The following is a 23,241-nucleotide window of genomic DNA, read 5'->3' on the forward strand; positions in this document are numbered from 1 at the left end:
ATTCCACAGGGGCTCAATTTAGGAAGGAATTTTTTCCCTGTGAAGGTGGTGAGGCCCTGGCACAGAAGCTGTCCAGAAGATGCCCCTGGATCCCTGGATGTGCCCATGGCCAGGCAGGATGGGGCTTGGAGCACCCTGGGATAGTGGAAGGTGTCCCTGCCCATGGCAGGGGGTGGGGCTGGATGGCTTTGAAATATTCCATCCCATCCAAACCATTCTGGGATTCTATGATTCTGTAAACTGTGGAGTCTGGGGATGATCTTATGGAGTCAAGGATTTCAATTCAATAAAAGAGAATCATGGAATCACAGGATGGTTTGTGTTGGAAAGGGATCTACTTGGAAGACAGGGACACCTTCCACTATCCCAGGCTGCTCCAAGTCCCATCCAACCTGGCTCCAGGGATGGGGCAGCCACAGCTTCTTTGGGCACCTTGTGCCAGGGCCTCACCACCCTCACAGGGAAGGATTTCTTCCCAATATCCCACCCAACCCTCTCCTCTTGCAGTGGGAAGCCATTCCTCCTTGTCCTGTCACTCCATGCACAGAGATTAACATTAACAGCTAAAAATGCAACATTCATTTGAAAAATCTGTTGACTTTTAAATATGCCCAACAAAAAGCAAGGATATCACCACAGAAATGGATATCACAATTGTCAGGTACTCACTGACATACTACAAATTCAGGAAAGTAAATTTAGTAGAAAAGCAGCTGAACAGAGTCATGTCTGCATCTCAATCAGTGACTAAGATGCTGTTGAGGAACTCAAGAAAGAAAGAAATCAAACCAAACAAAGCAATCTTTGAAAAGAAAAAGGTCCAAATTTTAAACTTACTGTAAAAATTCTCCTCCCACTGCGATCAAAGGCTATGCAATAAACAGAGGAGAGGTGCCCCAAAATCCTCTTGTGCATCTTCATGTGTTGGTAGGTGGATGTTGGGAACAAGTGGCTGAAACGGCCACATCCAGTTAATTGCCTGGCAGAAAGGATATGAACTGGGAGAGAAAAAAGGAGCAAAAACAAGAGTGAGACATGAATTTTGTCCAGAACTCAGATTAAGTAAATATTAACTCAAATACAGTATTTATTAATAACTTTATTATTAGAATCAGTAATAAATCTGAACTTCTTCCACCTTACCAGAATATTCTGTCCAGTGTTATAAAAAGAAATCCCACTCCTGATGGAGCCTTTGAATACCCACCACAGGCTGCACCTGCCTCCTTACCAAAAATGAAAGCAGAATGTAAAGTTCCCACCACTGGGAGTTATTCCAATGTTCAATTCATGAACAGGTATCCTACACAGACATGGAAAATCTTTATGGAAAATCTTTGAACAAAGAAAGGAAATTTAGGAAATTATATGCTACTGATACCAATTACAAAAAGAGTATAATAGTAGTTAATTTAAGTGCTTTTTTGTGATAAAAGAAGTGATAAAAAGTGATCAAAATGTTTCCTTGGAATGGCTTCCAAATCATTTGTGAGGACCATAGGACTTTGACATCCACATCCCTGCATTCCCATGGAACTGAAGAACAAGAAATAGGTGGCACTGATGGAAAACTCCCAGTGGCAGAATGGCAGGTAGGAGAAAGAACTCAACAGCAACAAACTCCTTCCCATTTCCACAGCCAGCAGCACATCCAAGAACAGCCTAAAACCTAACTGCACAAACCCATCCTGTAAAAATGTTATTTATGTGATGCACAATTTGAGACCATTTTGGGGTATTTAATTTCACCAATCCTCTCCTATTACTATTTTCCCTAACCTATCCTCACTCACAGCACTTGAGCTTTGGATTTGAAAGTTTTGAGAGGGTTTTTCAGTGGCACTTGAGGATCTAACAGAGCTGTGCTGGTGGGTTTGTGAGTCCCTGTGATAGCAGATCCCCTGCAGCAACTCCTTATCTCCCCCTGCACCTTGATATGGGTTGGGCTTCACAGGAGCCCCAGAAGCTCTTTAGTGCCTTTCACTCCTTTAGCTTAAAAGTCTAGTGAAAAATCGAGCCATTTCTTAATTGTCTCATTATATCACTGCTAATCTACATAAAAAAAGATCATGGAATACATTAAAAAATTAATCTACATAGTCAAGAAGTGCCATTTCAAAGGGTTCCCAACCTGTAACTCCTTGTGTAAATTGATAGCATTGAAGTATTTACACATAAGCAAAGAAAAGAAATTGTTTCCAGCTTTAAAGAAAGCATTTTTGTGTCTCAGTTTTAGGCTCTGAAATGTGGATTATTTTTAATCCCTCAACACAATTGAAACATGACACATGAGGGGAAAAAAGCTGCATAAAAGATGCTTGCAAAAGCCATTGGGCTCCAGCATAACCTCACCTTCAATCAATATTTGCTATGCATGTAAAAACACACATTCAGCAATACTAAAAAGCAAAACACAGTAAAGCAAATTAATTTACTACCTACCTACTATTCAACTGATACCTGATATTATACAGGACTGTTAAACAAAACTGTCTCCCTGAGGAAAGTGAAACTGAAATTTTAAACTCTTTTTTCCTACCTCTAACACAGAGACCCTGCAGTGATAAATGCTCTACAAGGTACCCCAGCTTTGCCTACACATTATTTTATTTACTCTTCATGTATGACAGTTTAAAAGCTGAATTCTTAAATAGATTACACCTCCCTTTCCCCCACCTGTGTGCCAACAGAGATGTGGAGCCATTCAGCAACACGGTGATTCTGCCTTTCAAGGCTTCAAGCATTTCAATACATATATATTTATACATTTAAATACATAATAACAGTGTATCTGCCTGCAAGCAATTTCAAATGACTCTGAATATTTTTTTAACCACACAAAGAATTGTGTGAATCAAAAAGATACACTCTCACGTCAAAATATTCCTTATAATCACAATGTTTTCTGTATCTCCCTGCAATCCTTCTGAACATTTACCACTGCTGGTTGTTGTAAACCTCATGAAGGAAGTACCAAAACCAAAATCTCAGTTTTGGCACCTCACTTTTCCGGTGGATTCCCAGCCTTGCAATCAGTTCAGCTTCAGCGGATATGAAAGTAATTTCATTTTTTTTTCTGTGTTTATTTCTCTATTTGCACAATGGGGACAAAACTCCTCATCTCCCATGGATAATTACCAAATAAAAAGCCCTGTTTATGAAATGCTTCAATCAGAGACATCCAGAACTATTGTTGAGCCATGAGGAACAACAACTTTATCAAGGCAACAGCATCTTTGGACAAAAAAAATCTATCACTGCTTCAAAGGAACAAACCAAACATTCTCCATTCCTGTAATTTTAGGAAGATTAATACACAATATCTAAATAGGGAATTACCCCCACATGACAAAAAATCCCTGTCAAGTTTCCTTTCTACAACACAATGAAGTTATTGTCCTCCTAAGGCCCCAAAGCACTAAAACCCAACAACAATTCCCACATGGAGAAATAGCAACTTAGTAACCCTAAAAATTTTACTAACCTATCTCATTAACTGATGTATTTCATGCCACACTGGATGTAAGAGCTGCCAAGTCCACCCCCTCACTATTCTCTGCCAGGAAAAACTTTCAAGACAGTTATTTCCCATAAAAAGGGAGGAGATCCAGCCTTCTTGATAAGAAAAGTTAATTTTGTCCCAACACTGAAGGGCCATCTCAGCTCCTCCAACTACCAACCTGTAAAATACAGGCATTTTTCTCTTTCTTTCCACAGTCCTTGGTCCTGGGAGGCCACACCTTCAGGAAAACTGCAGTGCTTAATGCAAGTCACATAAGCTGACAACAGCAATTCCTAAATCACAATTTACCTCACATTCTCCTACAGGTAAGGGCACAGTGTAAAAACCCTTGCAAGAAAGCTCACTTAGGGAGGATAAATACCAAACTCAGCAGCAACAACCCACCAGTGAAAGCTACAATTAAAAAACAATCATCAGACAGCCCAGACTTCAAAGTTAAATCACAACCTCAGAAAGAATTCAAGAATTTCAGTGAGGAAAAGTCACTGAGCAGCACCAGCTGGAATTCCTGCTCTCCCTAAAAACCCTTGTCTCCATCCACTTTTTGCAAGGAAAATTAGAAAAGGGGAAAGTGGTGCAGATGTTTGTTTAAAAATCAGTTTCTCAGGGGTGATGAGCTCCTATCAGACTGTTTTACCCTCTGAAAGCAGCACAGTGACTTTGTAATGAGGATCTAGATTTTGCCCTCATCACAAATCTGAGCAGGGATTGGGTACCACTGACAGGAGAGACACAAGGCAGGACTTCACAGGAATGCCAGGAAACCAACACAGCTGGCTGCCACATGGAAAACACCTTCTCAGAGGGTGGCTGTGTGGCCACAAAGAGCCTGGACCCAGGAAAAGCAGTGAAAGCACAGCATGTTCCAGCTCTGGGAGCTGCTGACCTCATGGAACTCATTTCCAGCACAAACCATCATTGATTCCTGACCTCATCCCAGCTGCTCTTTGGCAGGCCCAAGGTAGCTGCATCACCTTGACTGTGAATTTCCACCCAGCTGAAATGCTTGTTCACTGAAACTGCTGAAAACCTCTTCCAAATTTTGTGCTTTCACTAACAACAGCTGCCCAAAGAAAGATTTCCATCCTCAGGTTAGAGCAGCTCTTAAAGAGTGAAAACAACCTTATTTCTGATCTGCTCTGAGCAGCCTGGAGAAAAAAAAAAAAAAAAAAAAAAAAAAAAGCCCTGACAAAATCGAAGTAGCATCAAAAGCAGGTTTATCAAAGGGTAATCACTCCCAGTCCTGAGGTACTGCATGACCAGTCTTTCCACTTTCTGTCTGGAAGAGCACAAAGGGAGCCCTAAAAGTTCCACAGCAGCAAAAGCTGCCCAGAAAGGCTCGAGCAGACTCTCCTGCTCCATGTCATCCTGCTGGCAGCAGGAAGCTGTGCCAGTGTTTTCCCTCCCTGTCCCCCTCCAGCAGATCACCACAGCCCCAACACACAGGCACCACATCCCTGGGAATGATTTCCACAGCTCAGCACTTTCCCAGAGACTCCCCCAGCCACAAACGGGCTGGGAAAGGGCAGCACAGATTTCCTGCTCCACTTCCACTGTGCAGGACCTTTCATGTTGGAGAATGGACCACAGGGTCCCATCCCAACCACATGGAAAGGCAACCACTGCACCTACCAACTCCTGCAGCTGGGCCCTCCCAGTTGATCCCAGCAAGACATCAGTGACCCCATTGTCTCAGCATTTATGGTGGAAAGCTTAATCCTGTATCTCTGGAAGGGAAATGATGTGAGAATACTCCTGGCTGCTCATCCTTTCCCTTATTTACCACTTTGAACAGGTACTTACACACTCACCTCACTCCTGAATACACATTAATGGGTGTCTTTTACTTCAGCCCAACTCCCTCAGCAAGTAATTCCAGAAAAGTCCATCTGTCTGAGCCAGCACATGTAGGAATTCACAGTTTTGCCAAAATACCAAAGAGGTCGGGCACACTTCATCTTGTACTTAAGACACACACACTGCAGCATCTCTGGCTGGCACCACTCACCAGGAAACAAACACCCACTTTGCACAAATAGACACAGAATTTTCTGGCTTCCTCTTCAGGATTAACAAGAAACTTCTTCCAAAATCAAACTTCTGCCTGAAGTCAAATCCATATTTTAATATTCATGTACATTTTTCTCTCTTAGTAGTAGTTTATGTAGCTACACCAAGGATTCTTCCAGGAATCAATACTCATAAAAATAATTTCCTGGCTATGAAAGACCCTTTTCCACATAATACTTTGTATTTCTTTTTAAAAAAAAGAACAATTAGGAAAACACCCAAACAAAAAAATTATTCTGCTCTTTAATTCACTAAATAGTTACCAAGCAAGCAGCACAGCCCTTTGCCATGAAAGCATGACAAATGCTGAAGTCCAATCTGCCAGGATGCCTCATTAATAATAGCACATATTCCAAAAACACCCAGTCTGATGAAAGAATTGATCCAAGAATCTGTGCAGAAATACAACCAGAGGAATTGTGTGCAATAAATCTACAATTCAGACTATTAGTAATCCATCAGCACAACTGCTCACAGTAAAGCAACTGCAGAACCAGCCTAAAATTATAAACACACAGATAGGGTAGAAAGAGAAAACTGCCAGCACCATCCCTACTTCCCCAAAGGGAGGGAGGATCCACATGTGAAAGGACTCCCTGACAAACCAGGAAAATGTATCCATTTGCACAAACAGAGATAAAGTACCCCAAAAAGAAACAAACCAGGATTTACTTTTATGCCTGCAAGAATCAATTTTTTTGCTATAAAAACAGTTCATGAAAGTTCAAACCCTACAAGGCAAACACTTGAGTTTATATAAAACAGAGCAGCTCTGTGATGAGATGGAAGCTGAGAGCCCACATATATCTGAGTTTTATACAAGTTCTTTATCTAATTGTGTGGACAACTGAGGCTGAAGGAACACAAATGTTGCTTTGGTGATTATTTCCTTTTTGGAGAGGGATGTTGCAAGCAGTCTGTTTTCTGTCATAATCCAACTAAAAGGAATTCTTGAGTCAAAAATGTTCCCTGGGAGCCAGACGCTTTGCTCTGGCTAAGATTCCATGATGATTCCAGGATTCCATGCTCCTGTGAGCATGCACATCCAATCTTACAACCACATGTACATATTATGGAGGCAAAACATAAAAAAAAAATACTCAAGCCCATTGCCCTCCAAACAACCATGTAAAATATGGCTAAACACACTGTGGAAAATCCGAGCCTGAATAACACAAAAATTATCTTATTGTCAGGGGAGAGACCTATTTTAGACTAATTCATCATGAAAACATTAATAGAAGCCCAGAGTAGTGTTTTAATCAGTGAGAGGAACTTTCTGTGGGATGGGAATAAATACAGAGAGGAGAAAAGAGTATTTTCTGGTCTTGCAGACTCACCCACGTTTGGAGGTTTCCCGTAGTTCACTGGGAGTTCGGGGGGTCGGCCCCTGTGCAGAGCTGCAAATGCAGATCCTTTCCATAGTGTGTGTCTGAAGTCTGCACCAGGAGTGACAAGAGACAAGAAATAATCAATACATTACATAATCAAGAGATCAAGCACCACTCCCAACAGCCCACAATGAGATTTGTCTGATTAAACTTTGCCAGATTCCTCATTTAAAGGCTGTGATTCTGATTTCCAGTTCCTCAGTAGTGTCACTGTAAATGGTTTCAATTTATTTTTGCTTAATTTGGGTGATTATTGACTCTAAATTCATGGAGACAAAAAGGGAATTTAAAAAGTGGGTGCACTTTATATTAAGGCCCAACTGAACTCTGCCATGTATTCCTTCTGCAATGCCAACACTTAAAGCACCTCTGCTCAGAAACTGCACATTTGAGAATTCACATTTTGCTGCCTACAAGTGAGAGAAGTGAGGGTTTTTTCCAATAAATCTGTTTTCCTGCAATATGTGGCAATGTGCCCTCCTTTCAGATTGTCCTCTGAACCCCACCCCCCCACAAAAAAATCATTGTTTTAAAGTGAAGACTGTTCTCTTTAAAGACTCTCCAGCTCTCTGCTGCCAACTGGCCTCGGAGAGGTTCCTCTCTAGAACAATAGTGATTTTTCTGAGACTGTTCAAAGTGCCTCAGAAATTAGACCTGGATTTCTTCCATTTCTGGCCATCTGGAGGGAGAGAAATGAGCTTCCACGGTGAGTAAGTGCTGAAACAGAAGGACAGTGCTGCAGGTTGGTGGATCTGTGTAGCACCATGTAGGTCTCTGAACATAAAGTGCACAAGCTGAGGTGACTCAGAGACTCCTGAGAGCACCTTCTGATTAAACCCCAAACTGCTGCACAGAGTATTAAATGATACTCATTAAAAACAGCACTCAGACTTCCTAAAATAGATCCATCCACCTAAACCCTTCTGTTCCCCTGCAGAAAAATGTTTATTTTCTCTTTACATTTTGCTGCTGTTTGCTTCTAAGCTGCAAACTGAGCGTGCAAGGAATGTTTCTCTGCAAACCTGAATTTCTGCACCTAATTACAGCAAAGCACAAGCAAAACAAGACTCAGTCCCACAACTCTGTAGGGCCACATGTTTGGGAACACCTCATCCCTCCAGGAGAGATCCAAAGGATTGGCAGATGCTTGGTGTGACTTCACAGGATGCAGGGAATTAAGTGCTCAACTGCCACCAAAACAGGAAGGTCCTGCTCTGCCATCCCTCCTCCCCTCCCAGGATGATGCTCCTCCTCCTGTGTCACCTCCAGCCCTGTGATCCTTTTCCACCAGCTCATTTAATTCACTACGACAAATTGTGCAACATTTCAGCTCTCTGAATCAGCACATCCCAGGATCAAGGAAGTTCTGGCTCCTGCAGGGAGGAAGTGGCAGGGGCATGGAGTGAGGAGGGAAGGAGGAATCACTTCAAATAGCAGATGGTTCTCAGATCTCTTCAGTTCTAACACAAAACTGCTCTCAGGATCATTCTCTCAAGCAGAGAGAGTTTTACAAAGGGAAAAGGACTGGTGCTCTTCATGAAAGGAATGGGGGCTTTCAAATTAACTTGAACCAAGGAGAAGCAGGAATTGTCACTGAAGAATCAGCCTGGCCTTCTCCTACTCCCCAAGTGCTGCCCCAAATGCCACCACCCTGTCCTGTGTCTGCACAGCCAGGGAGTCAAAGAATGGAAAAAAATACACTGAAAAACAGTCCAGCTCTGTGATTTTAGACACATATGTGTGTAAATGTATATAGAAAAAATGGCATTTTTCAGATGCATCAAACCCCTAATCCCATTCACATCATTTACACAAACACCAACACACTGGGGAAGGAGGCAGAGGAAGTAACAAGATCAGGCAACCATAGGCAAGAATTGCTTAAAATAGCATTTTCAACCCAAGAAAATACATCCAACAGGGCCAGTAACAACTTCATTTTAGGAAGAAAAAAGCTGGCAAGCACAGGAGACAAACCAGGTCTCATACAAACACACAGATATCCTAACAGGAATGGCAACAAAAGTTCTATTAAAAATAGAATTTAAAAAAAACCTATTAAAATAGAATTCAAGCCCAGAGAAATTGAGAATCTTACCTTTTGCTGCCCTCAGGAGAGACTGGCGCCCCACACCCAGCAAAGTCTGCACCCCCAGGACACTCTGGGGGATCTCCTTGTCTAAGAGGGGTCCAAGTCTCTCACAGATCCTAAGAAGATAATCCGGAGGGATGTGTGCATTGACAGCCACCTAAACACACAAACAACACAGACTTTTGAAAACTGGTTTATTTTTCCTTCTGCTGGTAGTACTTTGCTTGATATTCAAGTGTAAATTTACTGCAACCAAGCTTAAACCTCCTGAAAATCCCCTCAAAATTAATTATACTGCATTTTAAAGTGGAGTGTTGCAAAAGCCACCAAAAATTTCAGGTTGTAACACCTTAATTGTAAATTCAGGATATCCTTTACTAAGAAACAAAAACCCACAGTGCTCAAACAACTTTTTTTAAGCTTTTTTTTTTCCTTTCAGTTCATTCTCTTCCCATTTTTTGCTTAATTGAAACATCCTTGCATTGACATCACTGTATGAAGCATATGTGCAAAAGAATAAAAATCTTAATAATTACCTAAAACCCCTAAACAATACCCTAAAATCCATATTCAGTCTCCACTTTCCAGCTCCTGGGATTAGGTATCTTTAAGACCCACATGTGTAGGCTCCAATTTTGTCATGTTGGGAAAACATCCTTTATTTTTCCCTTTGGACAGAGACTGTTTTCTATGGAGCAACAACAGTTTTTCTGACAGTCTGTTCAAACAACAAATAAATTGTGCCTCATTATCCAGAATGTCCTGCACTGCCTGACTCCTATATTTACAAACTGGCAGGAAAAGCTGCTCATCAGGGCTTCTCTGACACAGCTCCATCCACCTCTTTTTATGGATCAACAGCCTCCAGCCTACCCAGATCCCAGGGATGAGCCCAGCTCCTGCCCCAGCACACCAGAGGGAGTGCCAGGCATCAGGAAGGAGGAGCAGCTCTGTAATTCCCTCAGCCCTGCTGCCAAAACGTTGTTCACTCAACTGTGTCATCAAACAGATTATTAGGACACGTAGCTGGGAATTTTTTCATTCCAGTTGGGCAACAGCAGTGGAGCTACAGGACCCAGCACAGCCAGGCAGGGCTGGATAATGTCACTACCTGCACCATGAGCAGGATCAACACTGTCCCATAGTTCAGATTTTAACCAAAAAGGAAAGGGAAATATATCTAATTGAATATACAAATTATCAGTTAACTAAATCCAACTGAAAACTCTTGGAGAAGAGCTTCCTCCCTCTACTCCTCCCTCAGTCACTGCTGCTTAAAGAATCATCTCATCAATCATGATGATTGTAAAGACCCAAAATCATCATTTTTTCAGTGTAGGAATGAGAAACCTGATGAGTGCATTACCATGTTCTCATTCCAAGACTTTTTATCCTGTGAGTGAGTATCAAGGAATGACCCTGTGAATGCTCTCCTGCACTGACAGGTTTCTCCAGTCATTTTAGCTTTTCTGCCTAAAATCAGAGCTCCAAATTATACTGGCACCTTCCCAGTGGTACAGCCAGTGAAGTTCATTGTATGAGCATGTACAGTCTTTCACTGTAAATGATGGGATATAACAGAAGCTGAAATGAGAGAAAAGGATTATCCAAACTTTGGTATCTGCCTCTCATTCTGACTCATTTCTGAAACACTGTAAATGTGTTCATGCCACAAAATATTTTATGATGCTGCACCAGCCTCCCTTCAGTGTGTAAGATTTCTGAAAGGGTCTGAAAGGGAAGTTCTAGAGAGAGAATCTGCAGTTAAATAAAAACTGGGTATGAAATTCTGATTTCCATCTTGATAACCAGCAACAAGCCCCTCAGTCACCAACTGCCAATACACAGCAATACACAAAACACCAACCTAGAAATTTTACTTCCAGAGCACCAAAAGAACCCAAACCATACCATTCTGTCTGGAAATGTAAAAAACCCAAGGCAAGAATCCTGACTAACTGCAAACTGGAAAAGGACTTGGCTTAAAGACAAAGGTACAGTTTATAGGGAATAGCAAAGAGCAAATATTGACACAAGTAGGGACAGACAGCATTCCCTGGTCTCACTTTTTTCCCTGCACATCTCCATGTTTCTACAACCCACAACAGCCCCAAATGAGCAGCTCTTAATCTGAATATTAGCACTGCTGTTACTAACAAACAGCTCCATAGGCAGGCAGCAAGAGCAGCAATTCTCCTGGTGATTTTTTTCCATAATAACTTCCAGAAAAAATGCTTAAATCACAGCCCAGAGCTAAACAAGAATTCTATTTTCAGGTTCCCAGAAGAACTTGAATCAAAAACCCTTCCTTTCACCTCTGTGTGAGAGTTGTAAATGGATTTTAAGTATTTTTCTAGAACATGAGCTGCAAACATCTAGTTGAAAAAACCAACATTTCTCAGGTCAGATTTTCCTTAAAAGAAGGATGGAAAAAGGCAAAGGTACAGCTACACCTCTAAGTGTGTGCTTGTCCAAATCCCACGTGGCAAAATGAAAAGCAGCAAGGATATTATCAGCTCATCAAATATATCAGAAAATATTTTAGAATATAATGAGTAAATATTTTAGAAAATAATTGGTAAATTGGAAAAAAATAGAGATGAGTAATACAGGCCCAAACCATGTATGTTAAAATAAAGCAGAGCTGAAAATGTGCTAAGTGAGAACAAATGCTGCATCTTGGGATAAATCATAAAGAAAATATGTTTTATTGCCTTAGGATGTGAAAATCCTATCAAAGTTAAAATATGAGAGCACAAGAATGCAATAGAACCAGGTGAGCTCTCTGACAGTAACCACAGAGGTATAATGGATCTAAAAAGTGAAGGATTAAGTGAAGCCAATCTATTCTTCTTAAAAAATCTTTTTAAAAAACTCTCCTAGTCCTGACTGCTTGAGCCAGGCTGAGATAAGCTGCTCCAGTGATAAGCACAAGCACTTCTATTAGTGAAGTCACGTCAGGGCTTGGAGAAATTCAACTCCTAAACCTGTTCATGGTCCTGTGGTTGGAAGCATCACCTCATCTCTGAAACAAAATCCCCTGGGTGTGACTCTGATCCCTGTTTGGACAATGTCCTCAGGCACAGGGTGGGATTCCTGGGCTGTCTGTGCAGGGACAGGAGCTGGATTTGATGATCCCTGTGGGTCCCTTCCAAGTCAGGAGTCAGTGATTCTACAGCTGCTGACAACTCCTCCTCCAAGGAAGGTTTCAATAAACAGGGAACAAACAATCCAAAAAAACCTCTTTGTGATCACTACTTAAAGTAAGATGTCTGTTTTGTCAGAGATGAGAACCAGGGAGCTCTGGGAACCATCTCTTTTGGGAAGCCCTGTGGAACATCTCTTCAAAGCACGGATCTGAGGCAGGAGCTGCAGACTGGAATGAAGCACTGATGCAGCCCTTCAGAGGCTGCTCTGCCCCCATTTCTGCTGGGGCTCAGAAGTGGATTTCTCTGCTCCAGGTAGTCATCCAACACTTCCCTCATGTGCCAAAATAACCATCAATTAAGTATCAATTGACAGCTGTATCAAAAAGCAGTGGAGGAGGCCAAGAGGCCAAGGCAGCTGAGCAAGCAGGAAATTACTCATGACCTCAAATAGGGAATCTCAGCAAAAGGAAACTCAGACACTGGACCTGCACAGGATGCCAACAATATGCAAATACCCCGGAATTAAAAAAGCCTTTACCCACTGGGGTCCCTGAGGGAACAGTTGGAACGACCATGCTACCAGATGACATTTTCCTGAAGTGACAAAACTGTAACATCTCTGCTAATGCTGGGATTGGCAGGATCTATAAATACCAGCACCTCGGACTCAGGGCTAGTTTTAAATCAATGCAGATGGGCAAGGCAGGAACTCGGAGCCAAATCCCATAAGCTGTTCCATACCAGCTCATGGATACAAATTCCCCACTGTCCAACAACAGCTGATTTTCTGTTTTGCCTGGAATTACATGTTTTTCAGCACAAAGACCAAACCAGGCTGAGCCAGAAGACTCAACCCATTAGAAAGTTCTTAAAACCAGAGCAGAGCCAGTCACCTTTATCAGGAATAAACAAAGATAATGTGGAACAGCAGGTCACTGGAGACTGTGCTGATAATCGGAGTCACTCAGCTTGACTCATCTGTACAGCAGCTGACTCCACACCAAGCTGCTGTGGCTCATTTAAAACCAGAGCACTAATTGTCTGCAAGTTTGTAAAGCTGGGCTGGATTTGGCTTGGAGCAACCTGGTCTAGTGGAAAGTGTCCCTGCCCATGGCAGGAGGTGGAATGGGATGGGCTTGAAGGTCCCTCCCAACCCAAACCAGTCTGGGATTCTGTGATTCACTGACCCTCTCCTTTACAAACTCATCTCATGGCTCAAAACCACCAGCAGTCAGTGAGGAAGTAAAACCACTGTGGAGCACACCTGGAGAATTCAGCCTGGAGAAAAGGACACTGAGGGAGAGTCACCAGGGGTGGCAGCTCTGCCTGAGGGGCAGCTCTGAACTATCTCCCTGAGAGACAGACAGGACCCAGGGAATGGCTGGAAGTGTGTCAGGGAGATTTAGGTGGAGATCAGGAAAAGGTTCTTCCCCCAGAGGGTGTTTTGGCACTGCCCAGGCTCCCAGGGAATGGGCACAGCCCCGAGGCTGCCAGAGCTCCAGGAGGGTTTGGACACCAGGGATGCACAGGTGGGATTGCTGGGGTGTGTGTGCAGGGCCAGGAGCAGGACTGGTGGTCCTGTGTGTCCCTTCCAGCTCAGGACATTCTGTGACTCAGTGATTACCTGTGTCTAGGCAGCCACAAGCTGCAGGCAAAAAGTGCTCCAATGTGAAAATAAACAGGAAAAACAAAGGGAACACAAATGCACATAAACTTGAATTCTGTGTGGTTTTGCTTCATAGGAACAATTCTTATTAGCATGTCTTAAATTACTTGTCTGCCCTGTGATACCTGACATTTGAAGTAAAAGATTAGGTTAAAAAAAAAAAAAAAAAAAAAAAAAAAAGGAACAATGAAATCTCACAGTGAGCTTTCAGATCTTGCCTAAAAACTGGAGTAGAGTGGGAGTAAACATTCCCTAGATAAAAACCACCCAGTAGCCATTGGGCTGTTCCATCTTTATCACTCCCAAAAGCCCAGGATCAGTAACAACGTGCTCAGTGGTCACAGTATTGGCATATTTTCTGAAGAACCTCACAGACACACTGAGGATGGAAAAAGCTGAAATACCAGAACAAGAAATACTCTGAATATTGGGCAAACAAACAAATGACTTTTCTGGGTTGCAAACTTTCATTAATTCAATTACCTGCATGACCAGAGTAGCTGCACCACCCAGCTGAGATTGTAAATGATTTTGAGTTTCTGTCTGTAAAAAGGAGAAATGGGTAGGAAAAAACCCTTTACCTCCAACTGCTGGCATCTCCAATTTAATTCTGGTTCATTATGTGCCTGAGATAATTAAAATGAAGGTCAGAGTGCTTTGTGTCCTTCACAACCCTGGCTCTGCTCTGAGCATGGCATTCAGACATCCAGCCAGCCCTGAAGTCGAGGAGCTCATGTTAATAAACAATCATATGCAGCCAAAAGTCCAAATTCCAAACACAGAAAACCCTAAGTAATAAGGGAGAAAAAGCCTTTCTTCAACATCCTTAACACTCTGAGGATTCACAGAGAGAAACTCAGCTCATCCCAACTGGCATCAACCTGTCTCACTGTAATGATTCATTTATAATCCTGGTCCTTATTGTAAACCATGAGAAACAGTTAAATAATACCAGATAAAAAGGCAAATTAAAAGCATTGGTTAGTGCTGATTAGTTTAAGACATAGGGGAAAAAATCTTAAATTTAATAATATAAGTTTATAGAGAAAGAAGAAATTTCCTATTAACTCCCAAAGTCACTTCAAAATGTTTTTTCTCTTATTTCTGAAATGTTAAAGTACGTTTCAACATGTTCACACACACATTTAAAAAAAGGCTTTCAGGTTTTTATATCTTTGCCACAGAGAATGAAAACAAAAAAATTGTATGTTAATCCAAGTGATGTGCAAAACCACAGTCTCTGACACAAGACTTCATATTGCCACTGCTAATACTCCTCTCGGATACTGGGTCCCATGCTAAAGCTGAGACATCCCACAATTAGATTTCAGATTCTCTAGGAAGGCCACAGGGGGCCAAAATTTATAGAATGCAGAACTTGCTCTATGTCTGCTCACTCAATTCACAGTCCCAGAATTATCCACAAGGGGTGTGAGGTAGCCCAGCTTCCACCTGAAATTCTGAATAGGCTTTGGAAAGGGAAAAGCAGCAGGTCCAAAGGTCTCCTCTGGACACAAGTTCAGTCCACACCTGAGCTCCTACAATATTGCTAAAGTGGGAAAGAAACCAGCTCCTGAGCCAGATGCAGAGGAGTTGGAGCAACAGTCATGGCAAAATCCCACGTCACCATTGCTCCGTGGGCCGGGAGAGGCCAGGACGTGCCCTCCATTCCTTCCAGGTGAGGTGCCAGTGCTGGGCACAGGTATCAATGCCATAAACGCTACTGGGAAGTTTACAGCGCTCCAGCTGCGAAGTGCTACATCAGCACCACACGTCATTGCCCACAGCTCCCAGAAATGAAACCAAGGCCGGCCGGACCCTTTGGAAAAGGACTGGAACCCTTCAGTTTTGCGGCTTTCACACGGACACGTCTCGGGGGGTGCAGGGCCAAGGGCCGCCCCCCACCCCCGGCCTTGCGGAGGGACTGACCTTCCTCAATGACACACATCCATAGGGTTTATACCTCAGCACAAGCCGCCGCTCCGCGTATTTCACCGGCATTTAACAGCCACAACACCACACTTCCTAACCCCTCCTTTCCTGCCTGACAGCAGGCCCAGACGCCGCGGTGAGGGGCGGGTTTCGCGCAGGCCGCCGCAGGCCGGGAATCCCTGACCCAGCCCGGCAGCGCCGGGCCCGGCGGCACGTCCGGCACGTCCCCCCCGCCGGGACACGGGAGCGCGGCCGAGCCCGGCCCGGAGCGCAGCAGCCCCGGGGCCGCGGGCGAGGCGGCGGCGCTGGCGCGGGGGGAACCGGGGGGGACCCGCGCCCCGCGCCCCCCGCCCCGCCGGCTCCGCCGCGGCGCCGCCGCAGCCAATCAGCTGCCGCCTCACATCGCCGCGCACCGCTCCCCGCGTTGTAAGGCGCAGCGCCATTGGCCGCGGCGGGCCCCGGTGCGTGCCCTCGGATAACCCCCGGCCCCACAATAGCGCGGCGCGGCCGCTCCGCCGGTGCCACCGGGCGGCTCACGGGGGTCTCACCGGCAGCCCCGGGCCCCGCCGCGCCTCCACTCCCTGCCCGCCCCTCCGCTCCGTATCCCGCGGCCCGCCGCGGCCTCGGCGGGGCGCAGCCCGCAGCCCTGGTTGGGGGGGGAACACACAAACGGGGAGAGGAGGGGGGACGCGGCGCCCGGTGCGGCGGCGGCGGCGGCGCGGGATATAGGGGGAAGTTGTCGGAAAAGTCAGGAGTGAAACTTGTCCTACCAGGTCCTCGAAGCTCCGGCGGTGCTCCTTGCCCTGCCAGTCCAGGCGCCGCGGAATCAGCTGCGGGAGGGACACGGGGACGGGGGCGGCCGTCAGCGCCCGAGCGACCCCTCGCCGGGGAGCCCCCCCGGGGCCCGCCCGCGCCCCCCGGCATGGAGCCCCCGGCCGCTGCCCCGGCCCCGCCGCGGGACAGCCGCGCTGCCGCCGGGTGTCCCGGGCGGAGATGGGCTGGGTTAGACGGGGCAGGGCAAACGCCGAACCCCGCCGTCCCGAGGGCTTCCCCCGTCCCGCCGGGGCAGGCGCCTCACCTGGTGCTCCTCCAGCTCCTCCACCAGTACCTGGGGACAGAGGGACACACACACACACACACAAAGGACGTGAGTCCGGCGACCGCAGCGCGGCGGCTCCGCCGCCCCGTCCCATCCCGTCCAGTCCCGTCCCGTCCCGTCGCCGCCCGCCCGGCCCGGCCGGAGCGCCGGCTCCGCGCTCACCTGGGCGGATTTCTTGCAGGGTCCGGACTGCAGGAACCGTGCGATCAGGTAGTAGAGCTCTGCGGAGGGGCGGGGGAGAGCGGGTTAGACACGGTTAGAACGGAGGGGGTGCGGAGCGCAGCCCCCGCCGCCAGCGATACCCACCGGCTTCCAGCTGGGTCGGGGCGGCCGCCGCCGCCATCCTCCTCGGGAGGGGGAGGGGAGGTGGCGGATGGCGGCCCGGGGGGACTCGGCTCCTAGTGCGGGCGCAGCCCCATGGCGGAGCGGCGGTGCCGGTGCGGGGCGCGGGTCCCGGTGCGGGTGCGGGCGCGGGTCCCGCCCGGGCTCATCGCGGCTCCGCGGACCGAGCGCCGCCGGCACCGCCCGCACCGCCGCCGCCCGCCGCTGGGGGGCGCGCGCGGCAGCGGCGGGCGGGCGGGGGGGCAGGAAGGGCGGGGCGGTGACGCGTCGCGGGGGGGCGCCCTCCACTTCCGGGCGGGCTGAGGGAGGAGGAGGAGGAGGAGGAGGAGGAAGGGCCGGGCCGCGGGAGCCGGGATGGGCCTGGGGGGCTTGGCCGCTGGCGCGGGGCAGCGCTGAGGCGCGCTGTGCATCAGAGGGCTCGGTAGCCGTCACGGGGCAGCGCTAACGGCCTCTGTCCTCGCGGCGTCGGCCCTCACAGCTCCGGCCCTCACGGCCGCAGTGCTTGTGGCAGCACCTGGGAAATGGAGCCGCATGTGTGCCTCAAATGAAGCAGTTTTTAAGAGAATTTAGAGATTCAGGAATTTTAGGCATGCTGTTAAGGGTAGGGGATGGAGCCCACGCGTGTGCCGTGGAGGGGACACAGGGCTGTGTGGTGGGGAGGTGACAGACTTCCCGGTAAACAAGGGAAGTGTCTCAGGTTCGTGTGGCTTTAGGAGTGAGATAAAAGTGTTTGCTCCAGGAAATTCAAATATGATGGACACCGCGCCCATTCTCCTCAAGGAACAAAGTGGTCAGGGTCATAGTAGATAGTTTTAGTGGAAATAAATATTCGTGTGAAGCATCCTGTCGGAGCTCCTGAAACTGGTGTCACTTCAGCAGTAAGTTCCTAAAACACATCAAGTGAATTGTATTTTATCTCAAGTACCTGGCGTTTGGTGTTAGAACTCCAGAGCCTTGGCAGTGTAAAAAACACTGTCATCATGAAATAAAAAACTACAACCTCTTCTCATGGCTGGAATACTGGTAGCTGAATCACTGTGAGTCGATGCTCTGGAAATATTAAGAATAAATTCAGTTTGAGCATATATTTATAGCAGCTGCTCAGGACTGGGTTTACTGTGAGAGTAAACTCAGTTTTCTTGCTGTGCAGACAGGATGCAGTCCTCCCTGCTGGGATGTCTCCAGGCCCCCAGCCAATCTAGGGAGAAGGATTTGGCAATTTGGCATTAAGCTGCTCCATGTAATTCACCTGTACTCACATGCCCCTTCATCCACCTGTGGGAGTTGTTTTGTGCCAGGAGCTTGGATTAACTGGGTGATGTGTGGACCCTGTTTCCTCTTCATCATCCTCTAAAGTTTTTGAGTTGTCAGTGACAGTTGATAAGATCACAGAATGGTTTGGTGGAAAGGACTTTAAAGCTCATCCAATGCCACCTCTGCCATTCCCATCCCAGGTTGCTCCAGGCTCTGTCCTGGCCTTGGACACTCCCAGGGATCCAGGGACAGCCACAGCTTCTCTGGGCAGCCTGTGCCAGGGCCTCACCCCTTCACAATAAAAATTTCTTCCCAGTACCCCACCTAACCCTGCTCTCTGGCAGTGGGAAGCTATTTCCCCTTGTCTCAAGTCCCTTTCCATTTTTCTTGTTGGCTCCAAATGTTTATTCTCTCAATGTTTTCAGGGCAGGTTCATTGCTCAGCTCGTGCCACCTCACCAAGCTGCAGATTCTAGTGGCTTCTCAATAGTATCAGCTCTCCCAGCAGGACCCCAGAGCCTCCAAAGCTGCAGTTTCCCAGAAGAGACAGTGTGAAACTGCTGTTCTCAGAATGAATTCCCAGCCAGCAGAAGCACACACTAATCCCGATCTCCAGAGTAATGTAATGTTTCTCCCACCTGTCTTCAGAGCCCAGAACTGCAAGCTCATCTTTTCATGCATGATAAGAAGGCAAAGGAGAAAACACAGATGATGTTTTATATAATATGCCCTGAAAGTACAAATATATCTTCCTGACCTGAAGAGAATTCCATGTCAGGGATAAAACAGCCCCATAACTACTGCCCAGCACCGTGTCCTGGTCATTCCAGTGCCAACAGCTCCTTAATGTATCCGTGCTTAGGTGAGACCCCCACCTGCAGAGCTGCTTCCAGCCCTGGGATCCCCAGCACAGGAACATGGAGTTGTTGGAACAAATCCAGTGGAGGCACCAAGATGATCAGCAGCTCTGATGTGAGAAAAGGCTGGGAGAATTGGGATTGTTCAGCCTGGAGAAGAGAAACTCCAGGATGATCTAATTGTGGACTTCCAGTGCCTGAGGGGAGCCCGCAGGGGAGATGGAGACTACATGGGCCTGGAGTGTCAGGACTAGAGGGAATGGCTTCCCACTGCCAGAGGGCAGGGTTGGGTGGGATATTGGGAAGGAATTCCTGGCTGTGAGGGTGGGGACGCCCTGGCACAGGGTGCCCAGAGCAGCTGTGGCTGCCCCATCCCTGGAAGTGCCCAAGGCCAGGCTGGACGGGGCTTGGAGCAACCTGGGACAGTGGAGGTGTTTCTGCTCAGGCAGGGATTGGGGCTGGGTGGGCTTTAAGGCCCTTTCCAACCCAAACCATTCTGGGATTCCATGATTTGGTATTTCAGCAGGAATGTGACGTTTCCTTGGCACCTTTTGGTGCCTTACTGAATCTCTCCACTCATGATTTGCTTTTATTTGACCTTGGAGGTGGCACAGGTGAGGCTGCAGCACCACCAGGCAGGATTGTTCTGTTTGGGCCTGTCTAGAGCTCGTGGTGATCTCTGCAGTAACTAAAAGGGGCTTCAAAAGCCTGGGATAGAAAATGCTCCCAGATAACTTTATCCACTCCTTGCTTGGTGCTCACTCCATGACTTTGTGTCAGTGCTCGGCCGTGCTCGGTGCTGGCTCAGATGAATTCCTGCATCAGCAGGAGGGGAGAGTGTTGGGAATGCCCCAGTGCCCTGTGTGTGTTGCAGGGCACAGCTGTGCAGGTGTTGCACCAGGGGCAGGTACAACCAGCATTCCTTGTTCCCAAACAGTTCATGGGGAGCCTCCCTCGGCCTGGCTGTGGCTGGACTGTGCTGCTGTGCAGTCACTCCCGAGCCTCTTCCCACCATTCCTGACTCCCTGGCACCTCAGCTTCCCCTCCTTATCCCTCTCCCAGTTGCTTTGTTGCTCCCCAAGCCAGCTAGAAGGGCTGTCACCGATACCTCTCCCGGGTTTTCCCCTCCAGGAGTCATCTCTGGTGAGTAATGCCCATCCTCTCTTTCCCCAGGAGCTCCATTCCCACCACACACGGATCCTGCAGCTCCATGACTCATCTTTTTCCAGAGCCTCTGCATCCAAGCAGCAGCATGCTGGGGGTGATAGTAAATCTCGGAGTGAAAGCAGGATTTTATGGATGTGCTGATTCATCTTGCCTCAGAGCAGAGCTCTGTTATGTAAATGCCAGCAGCAGCTGGTGGCAGGAGGAGGGAGAACAGACTAATGAGCCACAGAAGGATTCAGGAGCAGAGTTGCTTTAAGGAAGAAGCTGGATTGTAGCTGTAACTGCTCTTTAAAGAAATAAAAACTAAAGTTTTTGAGGAATTTTAGGAGTAGAAGCTGCTGACATTCAAATATCTATTGCTTCTCCCCATTTGGTGTTGTAGGGAGTTTTACTCTTTTATAGTTGAGAATAAAACTCCACCCCATGCTTAATTTGACTACAAAATTAAATGAACTTCCCCACAGTCAGCTTATAACACCAGGTAAAGGTGTCTCTCTCATATTTTATTTATGATTATTCTGTCCTCATGAGTCAAATTCTGCTTTAGCCATGTGTGAAAACAGGATTGTGGTTTGGCACAACCAGCAATGTACAGGTAAAAATGAAAAAAAAAAAAAAAAACAAGCTTAGAGTGGAATTTTGCAGGCGTGATGGGTTTACCTGCATTGTACCTTTCCAGTAATTGTAGATGGGAATGCACATGCCTGGATTTAAGCACTGGAACAAAATAAAGCACTTTTAACTTTTTTTTATTTAAAGTATTTTCTGTGTACATTTCACAGAATACCCTGAGTTGGAAGCAACCCACAAGGATTTCTGTGAACATCCTGCTCATCTCGGGCCTTTTATATGGAGCTAAAAGGCAAACAAGGATAGTGGTTAAATTAAATCCTTTTTTCATTTCCAAGTTAAAGCTTTTGTTTAGCTTGTTCAAAAATAAGAGCTGTTCAGAAGTAATTTAGGAGGTGGTACCTTGTGCTATGCAGTTGTGAGTAAAGGAAAATTGAAAAGTTCAAGCTTATTTTAAGATCTTTACATACAGAAACCTCAAATTTTGATATCATAGTTTAGTTTTAAAAATAAATGAGGTGCAAAATAATTAGCACTAATTACAGTTGCTGGAGTGCAGGGCTCGTGTGTGCAAACCAACATCCTGTTTTTGCAGGACAAATCTCCAAGTTCCCCCTCCTTCCTGTGGTTCTCATCCTCGACAAGAGCTGTTCAATGATAACCAAGTAGCTGTTAGATATTACACAAGATCTGCTCTAGGGTTGTTGCTATTTTTAATAATTTAATATTTAATTTCTCGGCTGCATCATTCCAGTCCTTCCTCTAGATGGTGCCAGACATCCAGGAGTTGGGTGCAGCATTATCCCGTAGGACGGCGATGGAGGAACGGCCAGGACGCCGCTCGCCTTTGTTTCTAAATTCTACCTTGCAATAGTTCATCTTATTGATAAATTACTTGTACTGGTGGTGATGTAAATATGGTTTTGTTTTGGTTTTTTTTTTTTTTTTTTTTTTCCTTTTGAGAATCCTAAAACCCATTCAGCCTAAATTCCAGCCGCCTGGAGCAGTGTCATCCCTTGCTCCGTGGACTGATCCATATCTCATATTCCTTATGGCAGCCATTAGCTGCTGCGAGCTGTGATCAGTGTGTGCAGCCCTGCTGCGACTGGGGGAACTTCATCTGCCTGCTTTGCAAAGCAGCGACATTTCTGACTATTGTCTAAACATTTCTCCTTATCTCTGTTTCACACAGAAATGCCAAATCCAGCTGTGGATGAAGCACCCAGGAAATGGGTGGCTCTGTGTCCCTGTGTGCTCTGGGCTCTGCCAGCAGAAGGATCAGGGGAATGATGTCAGTGTCAAATCCATCCTCAGTATCTCTGAATTCCAACTTTGTACCTAAAAATGCCTGGAGCCCCCCAGGTTTTATAGCAGCAAAATTACTACTGGGTGTAAGTGTCCAGGTAGGTTTTGTTATTGCTGGTGTTACTACAGCACTCAGCATGATCCTGTCTAAGGGCTGATCCTGACCTGTGTCCCCTCATTGGGATCAGCCCCCTCTTCCCAAACTTTTCCTGCTTCTTCTGACTGCTACCAGTCCAGGGGTCCCCTGCACAAGATCTCACCCCAAAAATATCACCTGATATTACAACTTCAAGTCATGTTCAATATTTGTAAATAACCCTTTGACATTTTGTTTGTGATTATTTTTGTGCTTTTTAGGGCCGAATCCTGCATTTTTGGCTTCTCCTTGGAGCCTGGGCACAAAGTATCTGACTGCAACTGGGAATTCATCATCTCTCTCCCTTGGACATGCAAATTTTACTGGAACTCCCTCAGCTAAGTAAACAATTTTAATAAAATTACATCCCTCTGTATCATCCCCCTTTCCATAAGGTTTTGAGGATTTTTATGTTTCAGTTATATTTTTAATTTTACAAAAATATCAGAAATACTGGGAAGGAGTACAATATATTTTTTTAGAGTGCTGCTTTTATTGAAATAAAAGGTTATAAAACAGTTTGATGTATTTTTTATATTTATTGATATCTCTAACAGGCAGACATTGTAAATAAGCTCATTAATACTCTTTAAATACAGTCTTATAAAATTAATTCTTAATTACTGCAAGAGGTGATGAATTAGAAAACTGTCCTGTGTAAATCTTCCCACAGGAGTGTGAGTTTAGAA

General features: G+C 46.1%; 1 protein-coding gene and 1 long non-coding RNA gene across 4 annotated transcripts in view; one reads left to right on the plus strand and one right to left on the minus strand.

Moving 5' to 3' along the window:
* Positions 1 to 17,460, minus strand: part of BRWD3 (bromodomain and WD repeat domain containing 3) — a 50,183-nt gene extending 32,723 nt beyond the window's left edge. Inside the window, exons 1-7 of one of the 3 annotated variants that reach the window (XM_056491299.1) lie at positions 17,229 to 17,460; positions 17,085 to 17,143; positions 16,902 to 16,931; positions 16,594 to 16,653; positions 9,083 to 9,233; positions 6,934 to 7,032; positions 838 to 998 (exon numbers count right to left, since the gene is read on the minus strand). In XM_056491299.1, the coding sequence (XP_056347274.1) occupies positions 838 to 998; positions 6,934 to 7,032; positions 9,083 to 9,233; positions 16,594 to 16,653; positions 16,902 to 16,931; positions 17,085 to 17,143; positions 17,229 to 17,265 (597 nt within the window). In that variant the 5' untranslated portion in view covers positions 17,266 to 17,460. Of the gene's footprint in view, positions 1 to 837; positions 999 to 6,933; positions 7,033 to 9,082; positions 9,234 to 15,854; positions 16,149 to 16,593; positions 16,654 to 16,901; positions 17,144 to 17,228 lie in introns of those variants that run through there. The other 2 variants (XM_056491298.1, XM_056491300.1) reach the window with 2 other exon arrangements.
* LOC130253049 (uncharacterized) lies at positions 17,044 to 23,071 on the plus strand. The gene is made up of 3 exons (XR_008840499.1): positions 17,044 to 17,132; positions 22,304 to 22,514; positions 22,774 to 23,071. It is a non-coding gene; the product is annotated as an uncharacterized LOC130253049 (long non-coding RNA).
* Positions 23,072 to 23,241: the final 170 nt, after the last annotated feature.

Source organism: Oenanthe melanoleuca, chromosome 4A (assembly GCF_029582105.1).
Source record: "Oenanthe melanoleuca isolate GR-GAL-2019-014 chromosome 4A, OMel1.0, whole genome shotgun sequence".
NCBI lineage: Eukaryota > Metazoa > Chordata > Aves > Passeriformes > Muscicapidae > Oenanthe > Oenanthe melanoleuca.